Genomic DNA, 23,035 nt, shown 5'->3' with positions numbered 1-23,035 from the left:
AGACTGCGCCCCTACCCAGCCCCAGACTCTCTGGCCCACCCCAAGGCTGATCTGCCTGCAAAAGATTGGTCCCGCCGCTTCCAGACCGGCCTGGGACTGACGGTTCCCAACTCTCTAAGTCGGCTTCCTTGATGCACCTAGCTTGTCCCGGACGGGTAGAGGGAACGTAGTGCTTAGTGCAAGGCCAGGATCTTGGTAGCAGCAGCTACGCCCGATGGGGGAGTAGGGGAGGTGCAGAGGTGCCAGGGCACCGAGGGTCAGCGGGACATCTGGCCTGGCCATGCGGCTTCAAGTTTCCACGGGCGCAAGGTTTTGCAACTGCGAGCAGAGCGAGAGCCGCGGGCGCCTCGGAAAACAAGGCGAGCCCATAAACAAAGCCACGTGGCCTTGGGGCGCAGGGGAGGGGGGCGGGCTAAGAGCAGGCGGCTCTTCCGGCAACAAAGAGACGGGGCAGCGGCCCGGGATAAATACTGCGCTCCGGCAACCACGCAGCATTCCCGGAGTCAGGACGCGACACTCGACCCTCCCCAGAGCTTGAGCCTCTGTGAGTGCAAGGACCCGCAGCCCTCCACACCAGTTTCCCCACTCTTGTCCCGGCCGCCGCCTGCGTTCTCCAACATCTTCCCAGCGCTCCCCATCCCCTGGGCAAGCCAGGCCGGTTCCTGACTGTCAATCCGTCCCGTCCGTCCGTCGCGTCCACGCTCGGTACCATGCCGTTCCTTGGACAGGACTGGCGGTCCCCGGGACAGAGCTGGGTGAAGACGGCGGACGGCTGGAAGCGCTTCTTAGATGAGAAAAGCGGCAGCTTCGTGAGCGACCTCGGCAGGTGAGGACATTCGCCGACTTTCAGCCCCACAAAAACGGTCTTAGCTGGTGGGGGCTGGGAGTGGGGGGCGAGGGGAGAAGTGCGGACCTCAGGAGCAGGTGAAGAAGGGCAAGCAGGTCTGGGCCAGAATAGAGAGGGGGCTTCCGGATGAAGGGACAGGAGTGAGGTGCCGGGATTTCGGCAAAGGTCGCCAGAACACTAGAGATGAGTAATTTACTGATCAAGGTCAGGTGTCCCAGAAGAAAAGTTCCCATACAGAAACCGGAATCCCTCAATCTGGCAATAGGGGATTATGTCCCTAAACACTTGAACACAGGCGCGCAACTCACGGACTCTTCCTTTAGATCCCGGAATCGCACAGTTACTGCTTTAAGTGGGAGCTAGCGACTTGGCTGTTTGCCTTTCACTGTCCCATGACAGGACCCCAAGAGTACAAGAGCGGTAGTAGTCACAAAGCCGGATGATGGGATTGGTCGTGGGCCCTGCCATGAGTGCATGAAAGCTCTTCCCACGCACAGTCGACGGCTGAGTGGGCTGAGAAAAAAAAAAGAGTAACTGGGAGGGGCAGACGCTGGGCCCCGGGACAACAGCCCTCCTGGGCAGACTTGTGGAGTGGGTTGTAGTGGTAACGCTTAGGGGTTGCAGAGGGAGGCAGGGAAGAAATGCAGGAACAATGCTCTGCTTCAGGAAGGGCCAGGCGCTTGCACCTGTTTCCTCCGTGGCCCTTGGTCTTTATACCATGAGCACACTCCCATCCTTAGTGCAGAAAGACTACCCAGACTTGGAATCTCACCTGAGCTTCGACGTCGTCGTCTAGTGGAAAATCTGAGGTCAGAACAAGTGCCCACTCATAAATTATGAGGTCGAGAATCAATCCCCAACCTGGACAGCTGACTCCTTGAGACACCTGAGGAACCTACAGAAGTTTGTTTGGAGGGGCTGGTGCAGTTGAGGCCACCCTTAGGTGCTATCCCTTCCCACTGTCCTTTGATTAACACACACACACCCCTGCACCCCTAAGCTGACTTCACAAGAATCATTCTGTGAGTGGAGCATGTCCCACTGAGTGAGATTTGCCAATGGTTGTTTAAATAAAGGTTTGGTGATTAATTATCAGGAAACGGTGGTTCTGTGAGCGGGGGTGACCTCCAGTGTCTCCCATTTCTTTGCGATTTGAAACGCTTGAATTCCCTTTGTCTCTTAATGAGGTGAAACAAATCACTGAACTTGGAGCCTTGCAGGAGAATCAAATATTTTAACCTTGTGTTAGGTTCTTTGAGCAAGTCCTAGGGGAGTTTAGAACACTATAAAGAAATCTTATTCACAGAAAATCAAATAAATTACCAACCGTTGTCACTTGACTGTTTTCCAGTGAATGAAGTTAACAGTTATACCTAGTACTTTTTCCTCGACTGAGTGAGAAGGGGGTACACCAGAAGCTTTCTCCTCCTTGGAACCATCCATCTTAGGAGCCTGAATCTAACATCCCAGCTCTTTGTTTCTGTATAAAAAACTGAGCCTCTTTCCAGGGTGACCAGCAGGGGTCCAGCCCTCTGCATTATAGTGACTTGCCCTACCTAGTAAAATAGGGTAACAGCCCACTGTGTCTCAGCAGGCTGGGAACCAAACTGGAGAGAACCCACTTCATCTGGATGCTCAATCCATCCTTGCTCCATGAGACAGAAATAGGACACCTCACTCTCCCTATTCCAAAAAATCTGAAGATGATTTAAACCTGCCTCTGATGGAGGTGGTGGCGCACATGCCTTTAATCCCACTACTTGGGAGGCAGAGGCAGCTGGATCTCTGAGTTCGAGGCCAGACTGGTCTACAGATTTCAGTCTCAGAACAGCCAGGGTTACACAGAGAAACTCTATCTCAAAAAAACAAAATGAAACCCTGTCCTTCTGTCCCTTCCCTATCCCCTTTCTTTTCTTGGGGGTCACACCTGTGAGCTGAAGCTGTCACTCATCATGGTCTCAGCAGTGATCAATACAGTGGCCACCTGCGGTCCTCTGCTGAGTCACACTTGAGGAATGGTTTGGTCATCTGCCTCTCAGCAGAGCAGCTGACTGTTTGCAGGGTATTTTTTTCCCCCAGCAACCATAAACAATCCCCTCCTTCCACAGCAGAAGAGTCTGCCAACTTCTTGAAAGCAGTGGCCTTCTGAGTCTGGGTTTGTGATCTCAGATATCTCTCTGTTTTCCGTCTTGGTTTTCCTGTGATGTAAGGTTTGGGCCCAGTGCCTGGCAGCACAGGTGAGCTTGAATGCCCTCTCTTGTTCTAAGAAAACAAAAGGCAGGTCCTTTATAAAAGAGGGTGGGTGACTGTAAAGTGAACTACTGAGGCTTCTCTAATTCCATGTACCATCCTGAAAGTTGCCCAGCAAGAGTAAAGAATAAAGGCATACTCTGTCGGGGTTATTGTTTAAACCATGGCTTGTCTGCACAGTACACCTGTTATAGACTCTGCCTGCCATTGTCTCTGTGGTCCAGGGCCCTGCCATCCAACAGCCAATTAATGTTGCAGTCTCAGAATAGCCAAATGCCTCCTGAGATAATAGAGGGATTTAGATAAGCTTAAAGCTGACCCCTTAAAAAGTTGCAACTGAGCCCAGCTGTGATGGTACATACCTTTTATCCCCGGCACAGAGGCAGAGGCAGGTAGATCTGAGTTGAAGGCCAGCCTGGTCTAGAGAGCAAATTCCAAGATGGCCAGGACTACACAGAGAAACCCTGTCTCTGAAAACAAAATAAAAATTTGAAACTGTAAGATACAGAAGAGATGGCAAGTGTTAGGTTTGTGGGGCAGATTAGAATTTCAAGGAAGGAACACTGTATGAGCTGGAGCCATCCAAGAATGCTTCAAGGAAGTGGTGGTTGAGATGACCCACACTGCCTCCTCCCCAGCCACCCCTGGCCCGCCCCAACTCCAGGATGAGTAATCTCAACTCTCTTCTCCAAGTCTGCACTTCTGCTGTTAAAAGCCCATTCCAGTGTTACATACTGTATGTTGCTAAGGTTGGCCCAGGAAGGAGGAAGTTAGCCTTGAAACCTTGAATAAAAATAATAGAGATATTTTTACAAGCACTTACCCTGTGCAGGACAGTATTGTAATAAGCCTCATGCACTAGCCTGTTTTCCCAAAGCAATCCAGGAAGTAGCCTTTTCAAGTTTGGCAACCTAGATATGACTTTGAGCATCAAAATCTCACTGAACATAATCAGGACTATATAACTGCTTTGGGTCAGGAAATGGTTTTAAGTGTTTTTCTTAATTACAAATGAAGTAAGAAATAAAGCTCATGTTTCCCATCCCCTCCTTTATCTGCTGCACTAATGTTCCTATTTATTGTCTTAGTTTGAAAACTTTCCACTTCTTCTACAGTTGCCTGATAGTATTTTGCATGTGTTTGATGGCTGTGGGTGTTGGGTGGGAAAGGGCTTTTTCTTTATTCTTGGCCTGTGCCTGTAAACATCAAGATTAGTAAGAAGTAGTTACAAAGTAACAACTCACAACAGGATTAGTAAGAAGTAGTTACAAAGTAACCACTCCTCAACTGTTATTGCATTTGGTGGAGGAAACCAACATCCTTGAAATGGATATATATATATATATATATATATATATATATATATATATATATGCCATGATTTGTAAATGATGGTTGTTTTCTTGTTAAATTTTTGAGCTGTAATTTTCCATTGATTTTACATTTCCTGGAACAAGACACAGCTGAAGTCTCAAAATAGCAATTGAATATATTATTGCTTAAAAAAAATAAGTAGACAACACAAATAAACTTTACGGCCTTGTTCCCAAGCCTCCAGAACTCAACCCCTAATATAAAATGAGACGCATAGGCTTTTCCCTGTGCTTAAAGCTTTTCTACACTCTGCAACAAGCGAGCATCATAAATTATTTGAAATCCTTCTCGAACTGGCTTTTGAAATGAGTCACTCAAACTTAAAGTAGTTCCTTCTTGTATCCGTAAAGAAAGCAAACGTTCAAATCCCCTGGAACACTTCCCATTAGAAGGTCACTATCTGCACCCAAAGCTTCTGCAGACCCTTATATGTATGGCTCAAAATAAAATGGCTTCGTTTTGTGCTTCTCTACATAAGGAATTTCTGCCATAGTTTTCAGGGTATACAAACTACATCACCATGTAGCATGGTGATGTAGGCTGTGTGCCTCTGTGCATATTTCTTTAAGAAATAAGCCTTCCCGGTTATTTTTGTACACTGAATGTTCTATCTTTGTTTTCTGAAGCTTTGGGACACCAGGGGCCACTCGATTGACTTTCCATCTTTTCCTCTTCCTTGGCTTTGATTAAAATTTTTTAAGTCAGCCTCCGAGACTCGGAGTTCTGCTGTTTGTTCTGCCCCTTTTCTTTCTGTTGACCTGAAGCAGATCATCCCTGGTCAGTGACTTTGTACCCAACACAGCCATGCAAGCAGACAGACAGACACACACTCCGGAGTTGTACAAAGCCTGACCCAAAACACTCACCCTTGGCTCACTTAAGCAAGTGCCTCTGAGAGAAGTCATTTCTGCAACACCCAGTCTGAAACCTAAAAATACCCTGTTTCCCTGAATGAAAAAGAGAAGGCTAAAGACATTAGGGAACTCAGTAAATGGTATTAGGTGTGGCTGGGAGAAGGAAAATGAGCGGTTGACTGGTTGGTGGTCCATCAAGTTTCTCCCTATAGGTTCTAAAAGCAGCACAGGGTATCTAGCTGTGATGGCAGCATCTCAGGAAGACCCTTAGGCAAGTCTTACTGAGACACCAGTCACAGTGAAAGAACACTGGATGCTGTTTTCAGCTATCTTCTCCCTTTTATCATTTACACAAAGCAGGGAACAGAAAAGGCATATATGCTTATTATTCTCACACACACACACACACACACACACATGATACAAATCACATTTTAAATCCTGCAGAGGACATTGGAAAATTTAAGATCTCTTAGTATGTTAGCGGACACAACACATACCTAATTCGTACAAGTTGTTGTTATAAATCCTGCCTGCCTCTTGGGGTTCAAAGAGGCAGGGAACCCATTGTCCTGTTAAATTTTAGTATTTCTTCCTCATCATTTCTGTAGAAAGTATTCAGAGTTTTTTTTTTTTTCCTTAAATCATGAGAGTATCATCCTTATTCCCATGACACCTCAGCTTGCTAGGGGAAATGGGTACCCGGCCATAGTGCCCATTTTTCAGTGATCTACAAAGTATATTTGACATCTTTTCGGCCCCTCTAAGTTTATGAATTAAAATTTTCTGGTTTCAGTGAGGAACCAACATCTTAATCCTCCAGCCTGAGGCCTCCTGTCTTAGGTCAGAAACCTAAAACAACTAGCATTGTATGCAAAATACCTGCTAGAAAGGGAGTTTGTAAGTCAGATGTTTGTAATTGTGATCATGTTCATGTTTTAAAACAGGACAGGAACACACTAGCTAAAGTGACTTGGTTATCCGTTACATGGATGAATTGTATAGTATGTGAATTATAGATCAATAAAACCATTTATAAAGAGCAGGATGGGATACCACGTGCCTACAATCTGTAGCATTCTGTACACCCAGTATTGGGGGGGGGGCTGAGACTGAGGACCACTATGTTAAAAAATAGCCTGTACTACATAGTAAATCAAGGGCAGCCTGAGCTACATAGTAAAATCTTGTCTTAAAATAAAACAGAAAGGTCAGGTTGGACGTGGTGGCATACACCTTTGATCCCAGCATTGAGGAGGCAAAGGCAGGTGAATCTTAGAGTTTGAGGCCAGCTTGATACACAAGGTGAGACCTGTCTCAAAAAGAGAAGGGGTAGAGGGCTGGAGATGATGGGAAAGGAGGATAAAGAGGAGGGCAAGGAGGGTGGAGGGAGGGAGGATGGGGAAAGGGAAGGAAGACGCCACAGTAGCTTGGCCTAGATGCTCTGCGTCTTGCAAAATGCAAGCATTGTGTGGCACAGTGACACCAGCCATCACCCTCCCCTTTTGTTTAAAGAGATAATGTAATGGACTGCATTGCTCTTAGAGAGTATAGTGTTCTGTACCAAATTATAATGGAATGCTCTGTTAGGGAATTCAAAAGAAACGCATGCCCCCATCCCGGCCTTCCAAATGGAGGTGATGATATTTTTACTAAGAGAAAGAAGACTGTGTCTGCATGGACTGTTTTTGTTTTGTTTTGTTTTGTTTTGTTTTGTTAGATGATTTTATTAGTTTTTTTTCTGTCTTGTCTGGGAAGCATATATGTTGGTGTGTTTGATAATCTGGTAAATTATTTATAGCTATTTACAATATAGTTGCTGCCCTCTTCTCTTCCATTACAGTTACTGCAACAAGGAGGTGTACAGTAAGGAGAATCTGTTCAACAGCCTGAACTACGATGTTGCGGCCAAGAAGAGAAAGAAAGACATACAGAACAGCAAAACCAAAACTCAGTGTAAGTAGTTTGTTTTGAATATAAGAAGAAAGGTGTCTGGGAACAGAGCTCACTTGGAAGAGTGGCTGCCTAGGATGCAAAAAGTCCTGGGTTCAGTCCCTTAGTACTGCATAAATTAAACATGGTGGCTCTGGCCTGTCCTTCCAACAGGAGGATCAGATGTTCAGGGTCTCATCCTCACTACAAAGCAAATCCAAAGCCAGCCTGGAACTGCCTAAAAAGAAAAGGAAAGGCTGTCTAACAATCTCTGGTTTTTGAAAATTTATTTATTTAAGTATATGCTCTACTTGCATATATGCCTGCATGACAGAAGAGGATATCAGATCCCATTACAGATGGTTGTGAGCACCCATGTGGTTGCTGGGAATTGAACTCGGGACCTCTGCAAGAGCAGTTAACAATCTAAACCTCATCTCTTCAGCCGGGCTGTTTGTCAATTCTTATGAGTGGATCTTGAAAAACAAAGTCGTGCCTCTCTTATTAGACAGCTGGCTGCCCTGATGCCTCTGATATCACTTAACTGAGTTGATTTCTGGACTGTGCATTTCCCAGACAAAATCAGCCTATTCTTTGCTGCCTTTGCCAGGTGAGCTTATCCCTGCTTGTCACTTGCATTTGACGTAAGACAGTTACAGCACAGGAACATGACCAGCTTACTCCATTCCAGCAGTGTTTTGATTTTTCAACTGTGTTTTGACGCTTTGGAAGTAGAATTGTGAGGCTAAGGATGTAGCTCTGTGCTTGCCTCCCAGGCTGAGGCCTGGGTCCATCCTCAATACTGAATGAGCTAGACGCCTTGACTCTCAGAAGGTAGAAGTGGGGAGAATCAGAAGATTTTTAAAAAGGAAAAGAAATAACAAAGGGGTGGGGGATTAGCTCAGTGGGCCCTGGGTTCTGTTCTCAGCTTCAGGGCTTGGGGTGGGGACAAAAATAACAGAAGTTTTAAAGGTGTTCAAGATCACATCAGCCACATAGTGAGTTTGAGGCCAACCTAGAATACACGGACTGTGTCTCAAAATGCAAAAGGCTGGAAAAAAATAGTTTTGTCCTTCTTGGACAAATCGTATTCACATGGTCTAGATGCTTAAATATTAGCAGAGGATATAAGGTTCTATTAAAGAACATGAATTATAAATTAGAATAATTTAATCCTCTTGATTTGCATATTTCCCCATGTTACCTGTTCTGTATCCACTTTTCATGGCCTTGTATAAGTTTTAGGTTTGGCCTTTAAAACAAAGGTTCTCGAGTATTAGGTTATCTTTTCAATCTGGAGGTTTGAGAACACCACATCTGATATCAAAGACTCAGATTGCTTCAGTTGAAGCAAATTACAGATCCCATATTTAGAGACCACAGAAATTGAGTATTTTTATTCTTGTAGATTATTGGTGAAGTCTTTTTTGTCAAAACATTTTGAACTCTGGAATAAATTTAAAAAAAAAAAATGAGTCGTATTTAAAATCTTGGTAGGCCTGCTACCAATTTTTCAGATATATTTCTGTTTCCTTTTTTTTTGGACTCTGTAGATTTCCATCAGGAAAAGTGGATCTATGTTCACAAAGGGAGTACCAAGGAGGTAAGTGGCCATCCATTTACTAAAGCCCTGTGCTTAGTAATGCTGTGCCTTCCTAAGAGATAATTGGGCAACAACAGTCCTTTAATTCCAACAGAAGGTTGGAGGGTATCCACTTTCTGTCAGGGAGAGGAGAGAGGAGAGAGCTCTCTTTGGATTTCGGCTTGGCTAGATCTTAGCTTTGAGAGGACTAATGATTAAGTCCAGCAGGTCTTTTCAGTGCCTGCTCTTTGAGCTGTAGGTGGGGACCTTCCTCAAGCCATCGTCTATGGCATGTGATAAAACAGACAATTTGATCACTAGGACAGGAGGCAATAGGATAGATAGTGACAGCATTCCTGTTTCTCTCAATTAACATGGAAAACACCTTGTTTCTCTATGGCATCAGACACAGAGAGAGTGGATCAGTGACAAACCCAGAAACTTAGGACAGGAGGAGATGATATGGCAGAACTCTGTCTTCGCAATTCTCTGTACATCCATTCTAAAAGTCCAAAACTTGTTTTTTTTTTTTTTTTCCTCCCAAAGCAAAGCGTTATCAGTGGTGTGATGCTGCGGTGAAGGCGGGTAGAACCCATCCTCTTCCTGTGAAGATTTTAACAGACACTCTCACAAACCCTACTAGCGTATACTCAGTTCCCAGTGACACACTCTGCATCCGTACTCCAAGACTAGTGTAGAGAGCTAAACTGGTACTAGTCATGGGAATGGGTATCCACAGGTTAGTCCAGGTTAGTCCCCAACCCAAGTAGATGTGAGCTCTACCACACACCTTGTGTCTCCTGGGATTCAGATGCAGGAGGAAAGGCAGAGCCTGGTTCTCTAAGACGAGCAGCCAACTGGCTCAGTGGAGTCCTCTGGGCTGTACTGGAGAAAAACCTCTGCATGGCAGGAGTAATGTGTGCCTCTGTCCCTCATGCAGCGACATGGATACTGTACGTTGGGGGAAGCTTTCAACAGACTGGACTTCTCGACTGCCATCCTGGATTCCAGAAGATTCAACTATGTAGTAAGGGTGAGTTTCAAGAGCCCAAGCTTATCCAGACTCTTGAACTGGATTGTTAACATGAGAGAGAGAGAGAAAGAGAGAGAGAGAGAGAGAGAGAGAGAGAGAGAGAGAATTTTCATATTTTCATGGCAGAGTTGTTTCAGGGCAATCAGAAAACAACTCTTTCCCCAACCCCCAATACTTGAGGGTAGGTAGCTGTGCTGCTGCTATTTCTGAAATGGCCCCCTCTGACATGGAGGGTCATAATTCCTCAGTGAATCTGTCCATGGGTAAGGCTACCCCAAGTGAGAATCCACTCCTGGTCCTCTCACACCTACCCTGGCTAAGTGGCAGGCAGCAACACCAGCAAAGGAGAGCTTCTCAGGAAATAAGCCCCAAATTAAACTTGTGTGGAAACCTCCAGATTGTTCTCACTCTCCTGCTTCAGCTGGCTCTGGGTCACATCAGTCATGTAGGCCACAAAATGGTTGAGCTCAAAGCCCCAGTGTGGCCCTCCCATGCCTCCCATCTCATACTAAGTCTCTCCATCTACCTAAGCCTGACACCTCCTTTGTGATCTTTCTATTTTAAACCTTTTGAAACTGTTAATGAAGCAACACAGGGAAGGTTAACATGACTTGAAAGCTATTGAGTTTATTTGTGTGATTGCTTTTCATGGACACATGCACGCACGCACACCATTGTACATTTTTTTATTGATGGTTCTCCCTGGGAGGAAGCAGCTGTTTAGGTCTGGGGCTCTGGAGTGAGAGGGAGTTTTTCTCCTGTGGGGGTTGCTTGGGTTAGCTTTTGTTTTCTTTTTCTGGGTTGTGCAGCTTCTCGGTGCCCATAACACAGTCAGATGACTGAAGAGACTCGGCCAAGGGGATGACATTCAAGCCCCCTTGAGGCCTGGTTCATTCACCTGTCATCTGGGCAGATGCAGGCTGCCTGGACGGAGTGACCTGGCAAAAGCCCAAGCCTTCAAGCGGCAGATTGGAAGCCCTGGGCTGAGTCCATGACGTATAGGCAGTTCTGTCCAGTCTCTGGCTGAGCCGTTCTTCAGTCCAGGAGGGATAAAAATAAGAGCCCTTCTTGGGCAAAATGTTCCTGTCATTCAGCATGACTCCACCGGTCTAGAGAGGTCACCTAGTCCTTGCAATGCCTGCAAACTAGTCTGGATGATTGGAAATGGTCCCAGGGAGATCTGGAAACTTCTGTTGCTAAGAATATGACTAGTTTCCATCATCTGTGTTAAAGGAGACACTCGGGTCTGATTTCGTGTTACAAATCGATCATCAGAACGATCTGGTTTTAGGTGGCTTTTCTTCCCACCTATTTTTTCTTTTCAGAAGAAATAAGGCGGAGGGCCCAGATTATAACACGGCAGCGATCGTTTGTCACCTTTACTCTTTTCAGTGTTCCTATGAATTGTGGGTGCTTATATAACTTCCATGTAAACAAACAGGACAGCCAGGCAACTGACTTAGCCGATGTCACAGGACTGGAGAAGGAACAAACAGTGGATATGAAAACTGGGTATTCTTAAGATACTTGTATCTGCTTCCCTGGGTTCTTTGTAAGCGGGGAATTAAAGTAAATGTCCTGAAGTCAGGCCCCACTTGGGTTCCTCTTCCGTAAGAGGGGTGTCCCCAGTTTCAAAGGGAAAGTGTCTAAACCCTGAGACACTTTTACACATGGGTGAGCTCTGCAGATTAGAACCAGCTGTGCAGACTCAGCCACTAATATTTAATATTGCCTGCTTGCCAAAACCACCGTTGAACCCCCATAAAAGGGGGTTGGAAGTTGGTAACTCAGAACATCAGCTGACCAACCTCAGAACTGGCTGCACACTGTAATCACCTAGGAAGCTGATAGGCTGTGGGCCCCTGCCCCAAGAGCTTCTGAAGTAATAAACTGCAAGTTGTGTGCAGGTGATGGCATCTTTTAACTATCTATCAGGGAAAGAAAGCCCAGTGAGCTTTAGAGTCTGCAAACTAATTGAGAAATTTATTCAGGGCCCAAATGGTGTATTTTGCATATGAACTTTTAAAACCAGTATACACAGCATGGAATTATGGCTTCTGAAGGGTGTACTGTGGTCTGCGTGTAATGCATGATGGAAAGAAGGGAGCCCCTCCCACTTTCCGACTCCAAATCCAAGCCATAGTAGCTATGGTACCTTTCATAAATCAATTGCTTTGACCCTCTAACCCATGAGGCTGTGTCAAAGCCTTTCTCTGAGACTGGGAAAATGCAGTGTGAAGATGAAGAGGAAGGGTGTGGGAGATGTTCTGTAACTTTCAGTGATTGAAGTATGTGCAGCCATCTTTCTTGAGTGATTAAGATAGAGTCTGGGTTTGCCAATGGGGTACAATTCAGAATTGACCTATTTGCAGTTGGACTTGTGAGGTGCTAAAAATAGCTGAACATCTTTGGTTTTTGGTCCTTACTCTCTCTGCAGCGTGGCTGGACAATGGTAAACATCAACACTTAGCAAAACAGCCATGCCTCAGTGAGTCACTTAGGAGGCTGCATTATCAGGGACCAGGGAGATGGCGCACCAGCTAAGGGCTCTTGCTACACAAACCTGGTGACTGGGATTCAGCCCCCGGGACCCATACTGTGGAAGGAGAAACTGATCCCACGAGTTGTCCTTTGATCTCCCTATGTTCACTGTGGTAAGCAGGGACCATGTGAGCATACATGCACACACACACACACACACACATGTACACACATACACACACACACATACACACACTAAATAAGTGGTTGGGGTTTTTTAATTTTTTTTTTTTTTTTTAAGAAATGAGAGAGACCCCACCTCAAAGCAAGACGGAAGGAAGAGGAAAAAAAGATGTCTTGTGCTCTCCATACACTTACTGTGACATGCACACACACACATACACACTCAATATACACATTACATACACACAAAAGAAAAATAAATATTTTTTTAAAAATATTTTTGAAATATTTTTGGAGATGGAACTCTCTCTAAGACATCCCATTATTCAAGTGAGGAAAAAAAAAACCTTCTTGGGAAGGATAAAATGGAATTGAGTTAAAACTCTATAGCAACAATTTAAAAAAAAAAAAAAAAAAGCCTAGGGTTGCAGACATGGCTCCATGAGGGAGCACTTACTTAGGGTGTCATTCCCTGGATTCTAGCTCCAATGTCGAAAAAATGTTTCTATATACATATATATGTAGAGGAGTGCAATTCTTTACCTGGTGTGGCTGAATACAGTGTAAGGTATAGCTGTAATTGAATTTGGCCTTGTATAATCATTAATAAGATGCATAAATTATGCACAACCCAAAACTCAGTGTCTCTGAAGACTTGTTACATATTGTCTGTGGCTCTTTCTGTGCTAAGTGGAAGTTGGATTCAGAGTTTCATGGCAGTTCTTGTGGCCTGGAAGCCTGGAACATTTAGTATCCTTTAAAACTGTTTGGTCCTCTACTGGTGCTTCTAGTGGGTGAGCTGGGCAATACGTACTGCAGTTAGCGGAGCTATCATCATAAGACAGAGTTTGAGGAGGTAGGTAGCATACAGGAGGTAGCCTGTTAAGTCTCCGGAAGTAGGATCATTGTAAGCAACTTACCCAAGAACTACCAGGAAGGAGTAAGTGAGGTTTGAAAGGTTTTGAGTGTTGATGATGATGGGTCAGTTAAATACGTCTAAACAAGGAGGCAGACTTGAGGAAAGGCTCTGAGTGCGAGGCTTCTTTATGTGATGTCATCTAGTAGCCAGGAAGCATCCATGGGGGAAGAAGAAAGTCAGGGTCTAGAGAATGTTGGAAAGGTTATTTTAGTAGTCATGATTTATGGCAGCTTCTGACATTAAACCAGTTCCCAGCTATCTCTTTGCAGTCCACTGATTCCAACCCTGTACATCTGCTTCTTCAATGAGGTCAGGCTGTTCAGTGGGCAGATGTGCTGAACTCATCTGAAGACAAGAAAGCACACATCAGGGAATCAAGCGATTCTTACAAGGTTGCTTAGCCAAGAAGAAACACAGGGAATCTAACCCTGATCCTCTGTCCTGTGGTTCTGTACTTAGTGCCCTCCACCAAATGCTCAGACAGAGAAACTTAGAATGGAGTCTCCCTTCTTTGATTTGATGTGTGCATGTGAGTGCAGACATGTACCTGCTACAGTGCATACATGGAGGTCACAGGATGACTTCTGAGCATTGGTTCTCTCCTTCCAATCGAGCTCAAGCCAGCAGGCTTGTGTGCAGCAAACGTGTTTACCTGTTGCACCATCATGCCCCCCCTCTGCCTTTTGTATCGAATAACATATATGTCTGTATCACATGGACACACAGTCACAGGAAAAGACCATGATGCCGAGATAAGTTTGGCCATCATTCTCAGTTCTTCCATGGGATGAAAACGAGACCAGCCACCTGGCAACCATAGCTGCAATTATCAACCCAGGAAGTCCATGCAGAACTTGAATACCCACTTCCTGACTGGGGTAAACTGGCCCCTTGTGTGCTAGGAGTACAGGAAGGACAAAGAAAGCCTATAGCCCTATTCTCTGTCCCTCTGCAGCAAAGAGAATCATGAGCTCAAGGCACATTCTTGCTGTTTACCACACTACCACCCTAAGTCTGTTTGAATATTTCCAGCAAGTTGTTGCATTCCTACAACCCCCCCCCCCCAAAAAAAATGCATTTTCCAAAAAACATGTTTCAGTTTAAGGCGATGGGTGGTTTGGCAAACAAAAGACCAAATATGAGCCAACGAGTCAAATTTAAACCCAGTGCTGAAATTAAGGGCATGCGGATGCCAAGCCCCAGTGGGTTGCGATGTGCATAATAGCCTGGCTCTTCATGCAGGTTCCTCGGCCACAGTAACCTTGGATTAAATTGGTGCTTTACACACTTGGTGGCCTTTCTGAGATGCAAGGGGCCTCGGAGCTCGGGGCCTTAAAACTCTCAGTGTCTGACATAGCGGGGAAAGAAGCCAGCCACTGCAGCCACTGCAGCCACTGCAGGAGCAACGAGGCAGCAGAACAGCGACGTGACATGACTGGCCATGTTTCCATATGTTTCCATATTTTTCTAAGTGACTTTTCTTAGCCCACTTTCAGAACTACTGGCTCCAAAACGTGTTCTTTTTTTTTTTTTTTTTTTTGGTGGGGAGCCAGAATCTAAACACATAGTAACATAGGTCTTAGAAATATTTTATATTGAAGTCTACTTTGGACTCTAGGCTGAATTGGTACTTATTACAGGGTGAACAGGTGAACTGAGTTTTAAGTACCAGTTTAGTGCCCATCCAAGAAGGATGCTTATGAAAGCAACTGATACTAGATGTGACCAAGAACTCAAAGCCTCCTGAGCCTGTGAAGGGTCTCCAATGCCAAGGATGAAAGAGTTGACATTATCCCCCTGCTATGTTCTGTACATGGCAAAATGCTTCAAGTGAATATTTTTGAAGCCCTAATTTGTACGGAGCCCACATACCAGTGTGCCTCAGCCCCTTGAGAATTGCATGGGACCTTGCCTCTGCTACCAGGTGTGTGGTTTTTTTTTTTTTTTTTTTTTTTTTTTTTTTTTTTTTTACAACTATGCAAGCAATTGGTTGGGTTTGATGTTGTCTAGGAGTGCTGCATATAACTTCTTGAAAGAAGCAGAACCCCAGACGCTTCCTTCAGGGTTGGCCAGGATTTGGCCAGAGGCAGGGACAGGCAGAAGGTTTTGCAGGAACAAAAGGCGTGTGCAGAAACCTGGAGATGGGAAGGGACAGAAGCGAAGGAGAGTGGTGTAGGCTTGAGGCTAAGGACGATGTCACATTCAGCCTCACAGGAGCATGGGGAGGGGTGGGACATTCTGGAGTAAAGAGACCACGGAAGAATTTGGAGGCTTGGTGTAAATAGTGGCAACAAGAAAGTCATGGCTGCTCAGAGCTATACAGCAGGAGTCAGGGATGCTTTGTAAGTACCAAAGTAACTGAGATAGTTGAAAGGTGGAGAGACAGGTTTCTCTTGGCTGAGGATACAACTCATTCATATAAACTTGGCCCTCCTCGCCATTTTAACTCTCTTAGTTCAAGAGCTGTTTCTCTTGCAAATAATATTTACCCAATCTTGACATGCCTGGAGATTATTAATGTGGCTGACATTTTTCTTCTTACAACCTGCCAGTGTTCAAGCTCAAAGTCAGGGCAAAACTTTCCAGGTATGTGATCTGTGTTATCCATTGAATAAATAAGGATCTTGGAAGTACACAATACTCAGTGCAGGCAGAGGTGCTGCCTAATGTAACTGAAGGCTTGTTATAAATGATGCCTACTTCCAGTGGGCACCCAGCTTGGGCACTGAGCACGTGAGACATAACTTGGACTTCCTTTCTCTGCTTTGGATCATGCTGGTAGATTTTCCATGCAAGGTATGAAGAGCCTCTTCTTGGGAGATGGAAGAATGTAGAACAACTCTATCCTTTTCTCTTTGTTGTTTGCTTGTTTATCTTTAGACAGGGTCTCTATGTTAACCTGGCTGGCCTTGAACTCACAGAGATCTACCTGGTCTGCCTCCCAAGTGCTGTGATTAAAGGGGTGTGCCGTCACACCCAGCCAAGACACAAATACATTCTTATATAGTCTTAACAATATCTCTTGAGAGATAGGATATATGTGGTCAACCTCCTTTTGGACTTGACCTTTTAAACTGACGGGAAGCAGAAGCTGCTATTTTTACCAGTACTTCTGAAGGCTTAATTGTCGGCATCCCTGTAGAAGGTGGGGCTTGCTTGCCCTTCAGTGAGTGTTTGAGAATTTTTTTTTTTCATGGTAGGTAACTTCCTCCTCAGCCCTCTGTGCAGCCCCTGGAGGATCACTCTGAAACAAGATGACCTCCTCTAACCTGAAAGTTCATGTGATCTAGAATCAAGTCATTTGACTATCATGAAGAACCTTATCCCAAGCAGCAGGGCATTTGGGTCAACTCTTTCCAGGTCCTTCCTGAAATAATACTCTTTGACTCTCAAAGATAAATGTGTGTGTGTGTGTGTAGTGTGTGTGTGTATATATATATATATATATATATATATATATATATATTGTATATTGTGTGTGTGTTTGTGTGTGTAGTGACTAGTGTGATGTAGGCAGGGGTGAAATAGTAAACCTAGTTCCCTCCAGGGTTTTGAGGGAGAGCTTCTGATTGGACAGGCAGCAAGTGTATGAGCTGTGCATTAAGTAACAGTGAAGGATCGGGAAAGTTAGATAGGAGGGGACAGGGGGTTGGCTTTTAATTAAGATGTCAGGGGTGATTTCTCTGAGCTCCTTCTGGGCAACATTGGTTCATCAACATTGGCCAGACGTGTAAAGATGTGGAAGAGACAGATATCCACCAATGGGAATGAAGGAATGCAGGTGGGCTGTATGGCAGGGACAGAATGAACTTGGGGACCATTGTACAAAAAGGAAACAGAAGGGCAGGAAGTAGTTCCAGGAGGACCTTGTCAGTTGTGAAAAGGAGCTTGGGGATTTTTCCCACATGCAGAGAGAAAGCATTTGAGGATTTTGAGTGGGAAAGTGACATATTTTTCAAAATATTAGTGCTAGGCTAGCAAGATGGTTCAGCTGGTACAGCACTTGCCACTAAGCCTGGTGAATTCAATTCTGGAGCCCACATATAGGTCAAGTGGAGAACCGAACTAACCGTCACACAGTGTTCCTTCACGTCTACTCACATATGATGGTACACACGCGCATGCGTGCACACACATGTGTATGTATGTTAATAAATGTACGTGCTATACTAGGATGAGTTGCAGAGGAAACCTGTTTTTCAGGAAAGAACAATGGGAAGGAAATTGCTTTTGCCCAGTGACTCTCCAAACATCACATCAAACTGTAGATGATATGCACTCTGAGAGTTGCCACATAGTTTTGCTTGCTGTTGGAGTAACAGCTTGCAACTAGACTTTTCTCCTATCCATCATCTCCAGAACCAGCATGAGCTGAGGCTAAAGGGCAGGATGTGGTTTGGGCATGTCGAGGCCGCCTCCTCCCTCCAGTAGAAAGCTTCATTCCCTCATTGCACAGTGAGTCCCTGCACACAATGGCTGTCCAAGCTGTCCCAAGCTGTCCACTCACAGTGACCACCACAGCGCCGAGGGGCAGCCTAGAGCTTGACTCCCTGTTCCTCCTCACCTCAGCCTCTTCTTCAACAAAGCCACAAATTACTGGCACCTGAGCTAAAATTTGTCAGCAGGAAACAGCTACTTCCAAACAAGACATTTTCCTCTACTCTCCTTTCCTTGTGGCTAAGGGCAAAGGAGGTAATTGGCTCCGTCGTCTTGGTAAACAAATTACTGGATACAACTCTGCTCTCTGGAGCAAACAGCTCTCTTAGCAACAAAAGTGATAGACAGATTCATCCCATCATCATTAATAACACATGACTCTCTGCTGGTTCTTGGCAGTAGAGTTGTATTGCTGTAAGAGGTAGACTCCTTAGGTAATGCGAAACCATTGCTTCTGCCTAAATGTGTCCATAATATTTTTCTGGGTATTATTTCACCACAGCGTGGGAGCTGATCACTAGTCATGGCACAGTGTTAATATAAAATTTCCAGATTCTTTCTGCAGATAATAGCAAGGCATGGCGTTGCTGCAATTGTTAGAATAAAAATTTGGCCCTACGTGCCAAATTATTGATTATCCAAATACATATTCCCAGCCAGACACATCTGGACTCAAGTCTTGACTCACCAATTTAGCGCTGCTGCCTAACTGCTCTGAGCCTTAGTGTCTTCATTTGTCAAACGGGCAACTTAACCTCTTCGTCGTTGAAAACTGAGACCAGACAGATGGACCCTGTGGCACTATCTCTGCACACAGCAAATATCCATTGTTTTTAGCAAAACATGACTTCATGGTTGAAGCATCTCTGCAAGTCATGACACATATCAGCAGAGAGCTGTTAAATACATCACAAACATAATAACGATGTCAGAGGAATGTTAACGTCTTAACTCATCTAGTTGACGACACGTACAATTGAAATACAGTCTTTAAAGGAGCTATATTTTACCTTAGTAGTTCTCTATATTCTGCCTCACAATAATTTTACCTAGCTGTCTTCGCTGGATTATGATAAAAAGCTGTGGTAATGATAAGTATATTCTTGGCACCTGGCACTTTCCAAGTGCTGGATGATCTATTTGATCTTCACAACTATTCTTAAGTGTGATATCATTATACAAAATTTACAGATAGGAAAAAACTGAAGCCAGTCGTTTGGCTCTGGGACCTTCACTTATAATCTCTATCATATGTATCGCAAGGGACCCCAGGACCACATCTGGCCCTCTGTTTATTTTTGTAAATAAAGTTTTGTTTATACACACACACACACATTAATTTACATATTGTCTAGGGTTGCTTTTGTGCTGCAACTGCAGAGCATTTTCAGTAAAGACTGTATGACCCACGAACCTTAAAACAGTTACTATTTGGGGGCCAGGTATGGTGGTGCATTTCTTTAATCCTAGCACTTGGGGAGGCAGAAGCAAGTGAATCTCTGTGAGTTCGAGGCCAGCCTGATCTACAGTGTGAGTTCCAGGACATCCAGGGCTATTACAGAGAGAAACCCTGCCTCAAAAACAAACAAACAAACAAAATTTCTATTTGGCCCTTTAGAAAGTTTGCCTACTCCAGCTGTCAACTTTAAACTTCCCTAAAAGACTGGCATTGGGGAAAAAGAATAATTTTAATAATGATAATAACACTCTGTATGGTACTCAAGCAAGTTTTGTTTTTCTCTGTATCTGGGTTGATTCTCATAGCAATCCTAGAGGTAGTCTTTTGTTGTTGCTGTTTTGGTTTGGGTTTCCTGTGGGTAGTCTTTTTATTGGCGTTTAGAAACCCAACAACAAGCTAGATGGCTAGACAGTAAACGCCATGAGTCCAGGGATCACACACTCAGCCCTTCCCTGCCGTCTGCCTCAATGCTACAACAGAGTGGACACAGAGATTCTTGCTAAATGAATGACAGTTATAAAGGTCACCCAGACAGAAAATCTGATTCTCCTATTCCAGGGCCCCACAGCTGCCTAGCAATGAAAGCGGGGGGACTTTCCCTGAAGATAGGGTGAAACAGAAATGAGATTACATGTCACTCTGCTGTCACTTGCCAGTGTGCTGCCCCCCTCTCCCTCTTCAGGTAATGAAGATAAGCCAGCCCAAAGAGCTCTCTGCTTCCCCTAAGCATAGAGTCAGCAGAGGCTCCTTAGATGCACAGTCCAGGCCTGCTCCAGAGGGGGGTTTTTTTGTTTTTTGGTTTTTTTTTTTTTTTTTTTGTTTGTGATTGGTGCCCTTTTAGATGAGATTAAGACTGACACTCTGGGGCGCTGGTGGTCACATGGCACTCGTGTTAGGGAAGCATTTCTGGCTGATCTGATAGAAGGCTGCCCCCTGCCTCACCTCCTACCCAAGGATGAGTCACAGTACTCAGCCGCCTGCCCTGCAGGAGCAGGCTCCAGACTTCCAGCCCTTTGTTTTCTTTCATCTCGCTTTATGCTAGTCATGTGAGGCTCTGGGCATTAATAAACCATCAGCCTGGCCTTCTAGAGCCTCGGGGAGAAAATGAAAGGTTTGTGTTCTTTTTCCACTGTCACATGCTGATTGGTGGCAGAACTGAACCAAGCGGGCATGGAGCCCTGCGGTCACCATGCATGGACAGAGCCTCCCCTCCCCCACCCCATCCACGGGCATGTTTTGATGCCTTTCTTGTCAGCAACACTCTTGTCGGCTCCTGACTTCTAAGTTTAGGTCTCCAGCACTAAGCAGGGTGTCATCTCTTTCTCCTCCTTCTCTTCTTCCTCCTCTTCTTCCTTCTCTTCCTCCTTCCCCTCCTCTTCTTCTCCTCTTCCTCTTCCTCCTTCTCCAAGTCAGGAGGCCACACCACCCCCTGCACATATGAAAGATACCACATCTAGCACGAAGGCATGCAAGGTTTAGAACTTTTTTGTTTCCAATTTAAAATAAAATTATGTTCAAGGAACTAGGTCTGTCTGTGTTTGACAAAGGTACAAAGGGTTCAATAAAGACAAATGTTTTAAATAAGGGCCTGGTGCACGGAGGTGCTCTGAACCACCGAGGGCTGTGGCTGTCAACCTTCCTAATGCTGCGACCCTTTAATACAGTTTCTCATGCTGTGGAGGCCTCAACCCATAGAATTATTTTTGTTGCTACTTCCTAACTGTAATTTTGCTACTGTTATGAATTGTAATGTAAATATTTTTGGAGATGAAGGGTTACCAAAGAGTCATGACCCATGGGCTGAGAACCGCTGATGTGGGGGAACGGGTTCAAAGCGAGTCCCCTGCAATCCTTTTATAGTCAGGTCTTATGTTCTTATACAGTTTTGGTTTTGTAGTGCAGAGTTTTAGGTTCTTCTTTGTTTCTTCCCCCTTCTGCCTTGATTCCAGCATCCAATATGGTGTGTGTGTGTGTGTGTGTGTGTGTATCCATTATGGTATTACAATTTCTTTTCTTTTTGTTTGGGAATAATGGGAGCAGTAGAAATTAACATAGGCCCTTGACAAACAAACCAAACTTACCTGGCATCTAATTCACATCAGGCCCTTTGGTGGGGTTTCTGTCTATACTCTCCCATTGAAAGCTCACCACCTCAAAGACCCTGAATATTATTCATAAAGATAAAGAACCTAGATAGCAAAATACATGTAATGGCATGCCCATAATCAAAGAGCTAAGAATTTACCACATGAAGATTCTATAGCATGGGCTGGAGAGATGGCTCAGCCAGTAAGAGCACTTGCTGCTCTTGTAGAGAGCCCAGGCTCAGTTCGAGCACCCATATGGTGGCTCACAACTGTCTGTAACTCCAGTTCCAGGGGATCTTATGTCCTCTTTTGACCTCCATTAGCACAAGGCACACACATGGTATACTTACACACATAAAATAAAGCTTTCAGAACGATTATATCAAAGCTGACGGACACTGGGGTTCTCCTTTGAGCCTCTGGGGAAAGAGAGGTAGACTCACTATACATCCTGCTTCTCTTCCTTAATATATAATATATATATGTGTATATATATATATATATATATATTGCATTCAGCAAAGGAGTCTAATAATCAGGCAAGTTTACTGAACATGAAAAGCAGGTACTATCTAAAAAAAATCATCCTTTCCATGGGACACACACATGGTCACCAATCATGGGCTTTGCTGTGCCCTGAGAGCAGTCGGTGCCAGTGGATGAAGCTTCAAGTCGGGGCAAGAACAGATCCCCCTGGGGTGATTATGCAGAGCTCTGGTGTTCACAGGTCATGAGAGATTCTGTCCCCTTTGGAATAGTGTCAGCTCTCCTTCTAAAGTGGACCAAATAGAATGGATCAGCCCTGGCTGAAGCCCAAACCCTTTATATAAAAAAGAAAAAAAGCAATTAAATATCCAGCCTGACTCCTGGTTTTGAATTACCCCCATTTGCCTTTCACTCTGAGCACCTGCTTTTTATTGCCTGGTGGCCTTACCTGCTCTCTCTCTCTCTCTCTCTCTCTCTCTCTCTCTCTCTCTCTCTCTCTCTCCTCCCCACCCCCATCAGTCTGTATCTGCATGTCATGTGACTCAAGAGTGAAGATTAGAGTTTAAAAAAAAAATCTCTGTATTCTAAGCCTGGCAACTTCTATTTTTATCCACAGCTGTTGGAGCTGATAGCAAAGTCACAGCTCACATCCCTGAGTGGCATCGCCCAAAAGAACTTCATGAACATTTTGGAAAAAGTGGTGCTGAAAGGTGAGCTCCCCCCACCTTCTCTCAGCCCCTTCTCTGAGCGTAGGAACAGGCAGGTGGATTTTCTCATCAAGTAGCATGCCACCAGGTGTAAAGGGCATAGGAGCGGATGGAAATGAGTAATGCCAGCTGAGCTTCAGGCGTACCAGCTTCCAGCTCAGAAAAGAGGTGCCACCCATACCCTTGGCAAAGACCAAGAGCACCGCCCCTTGTCATTTCTTTAGGATCACATGTTTGCCCTGCTTCAAGTTTGACTGGCTTCTCAATGAGGGCACATACCCCACCCTTGACTCTGGAGTTTCGATATTCCTAGGAAACGGAGCAGAATCCAGTCATAGACTGTTTGAACTGGAGGGGACCTTAAGACCTCTGGGTCAACTGAGTCATTTCACACACAGGGAAAC

General features: G+C 44.8%; 1 protein-coding gene across 1 annotated transcript in view; it reads left to right on the top strand.

The window, feature by feature from the left end:
- Positions 1 to 316: 316 nt before the first annotated feature.
- Positions 317 to 23,035, top strand: part of Fbxo32 (F-box protein 32) — a 34,236-nt gene continuing 11,517 nt past the window's right edge. Inside the window, exons 1-5 of the mRNA XM_034516317.2 lie at positions 317 to 826; positions 7,169 to 7,281; positions 8,811 to 8,860; positions 9,780 to 9,872; positions 22,541 to 22,634. Of these exons, the coding sequence (XP_034372208.1) occupies positions 711 to 826; positions 7,169 to 7,281; positions 8,811 to 8,860; positions 9,780 to 9,872; positions 22,541 to 22,634 (466 nt within the window). The 5' untranslated portion in view covers positions 317 to 710. The remainder of the gene's footprint in view (positions 827 to 7,168; positions 7,282 to 8,810; positions 8,861 to 9,779; positions 9,873 to 22,540; positions 22,635 to 23,035) is intronic.

Source organism: Arvicanthis niloticus, chromosome 13 (assembly GCF_011762505.2).
Source record: "Arvicanthis niloticus isolate mArvNil1 chromosome 13, mArvNil1.pat.X, whole genome shotgun sequence".
Taxonomy (NCBI): domain Eukaryota; kingdom Metazoa; phylum Chordata; class Mammalia; order Rodentia; family Muridae; genus Arvicanthis; species Arvicanthis niloticus.
Note: the sequence above shows the minus strand (reverse complement) of the source record. Positions and strands in the feature narration are given on the sequence as shown.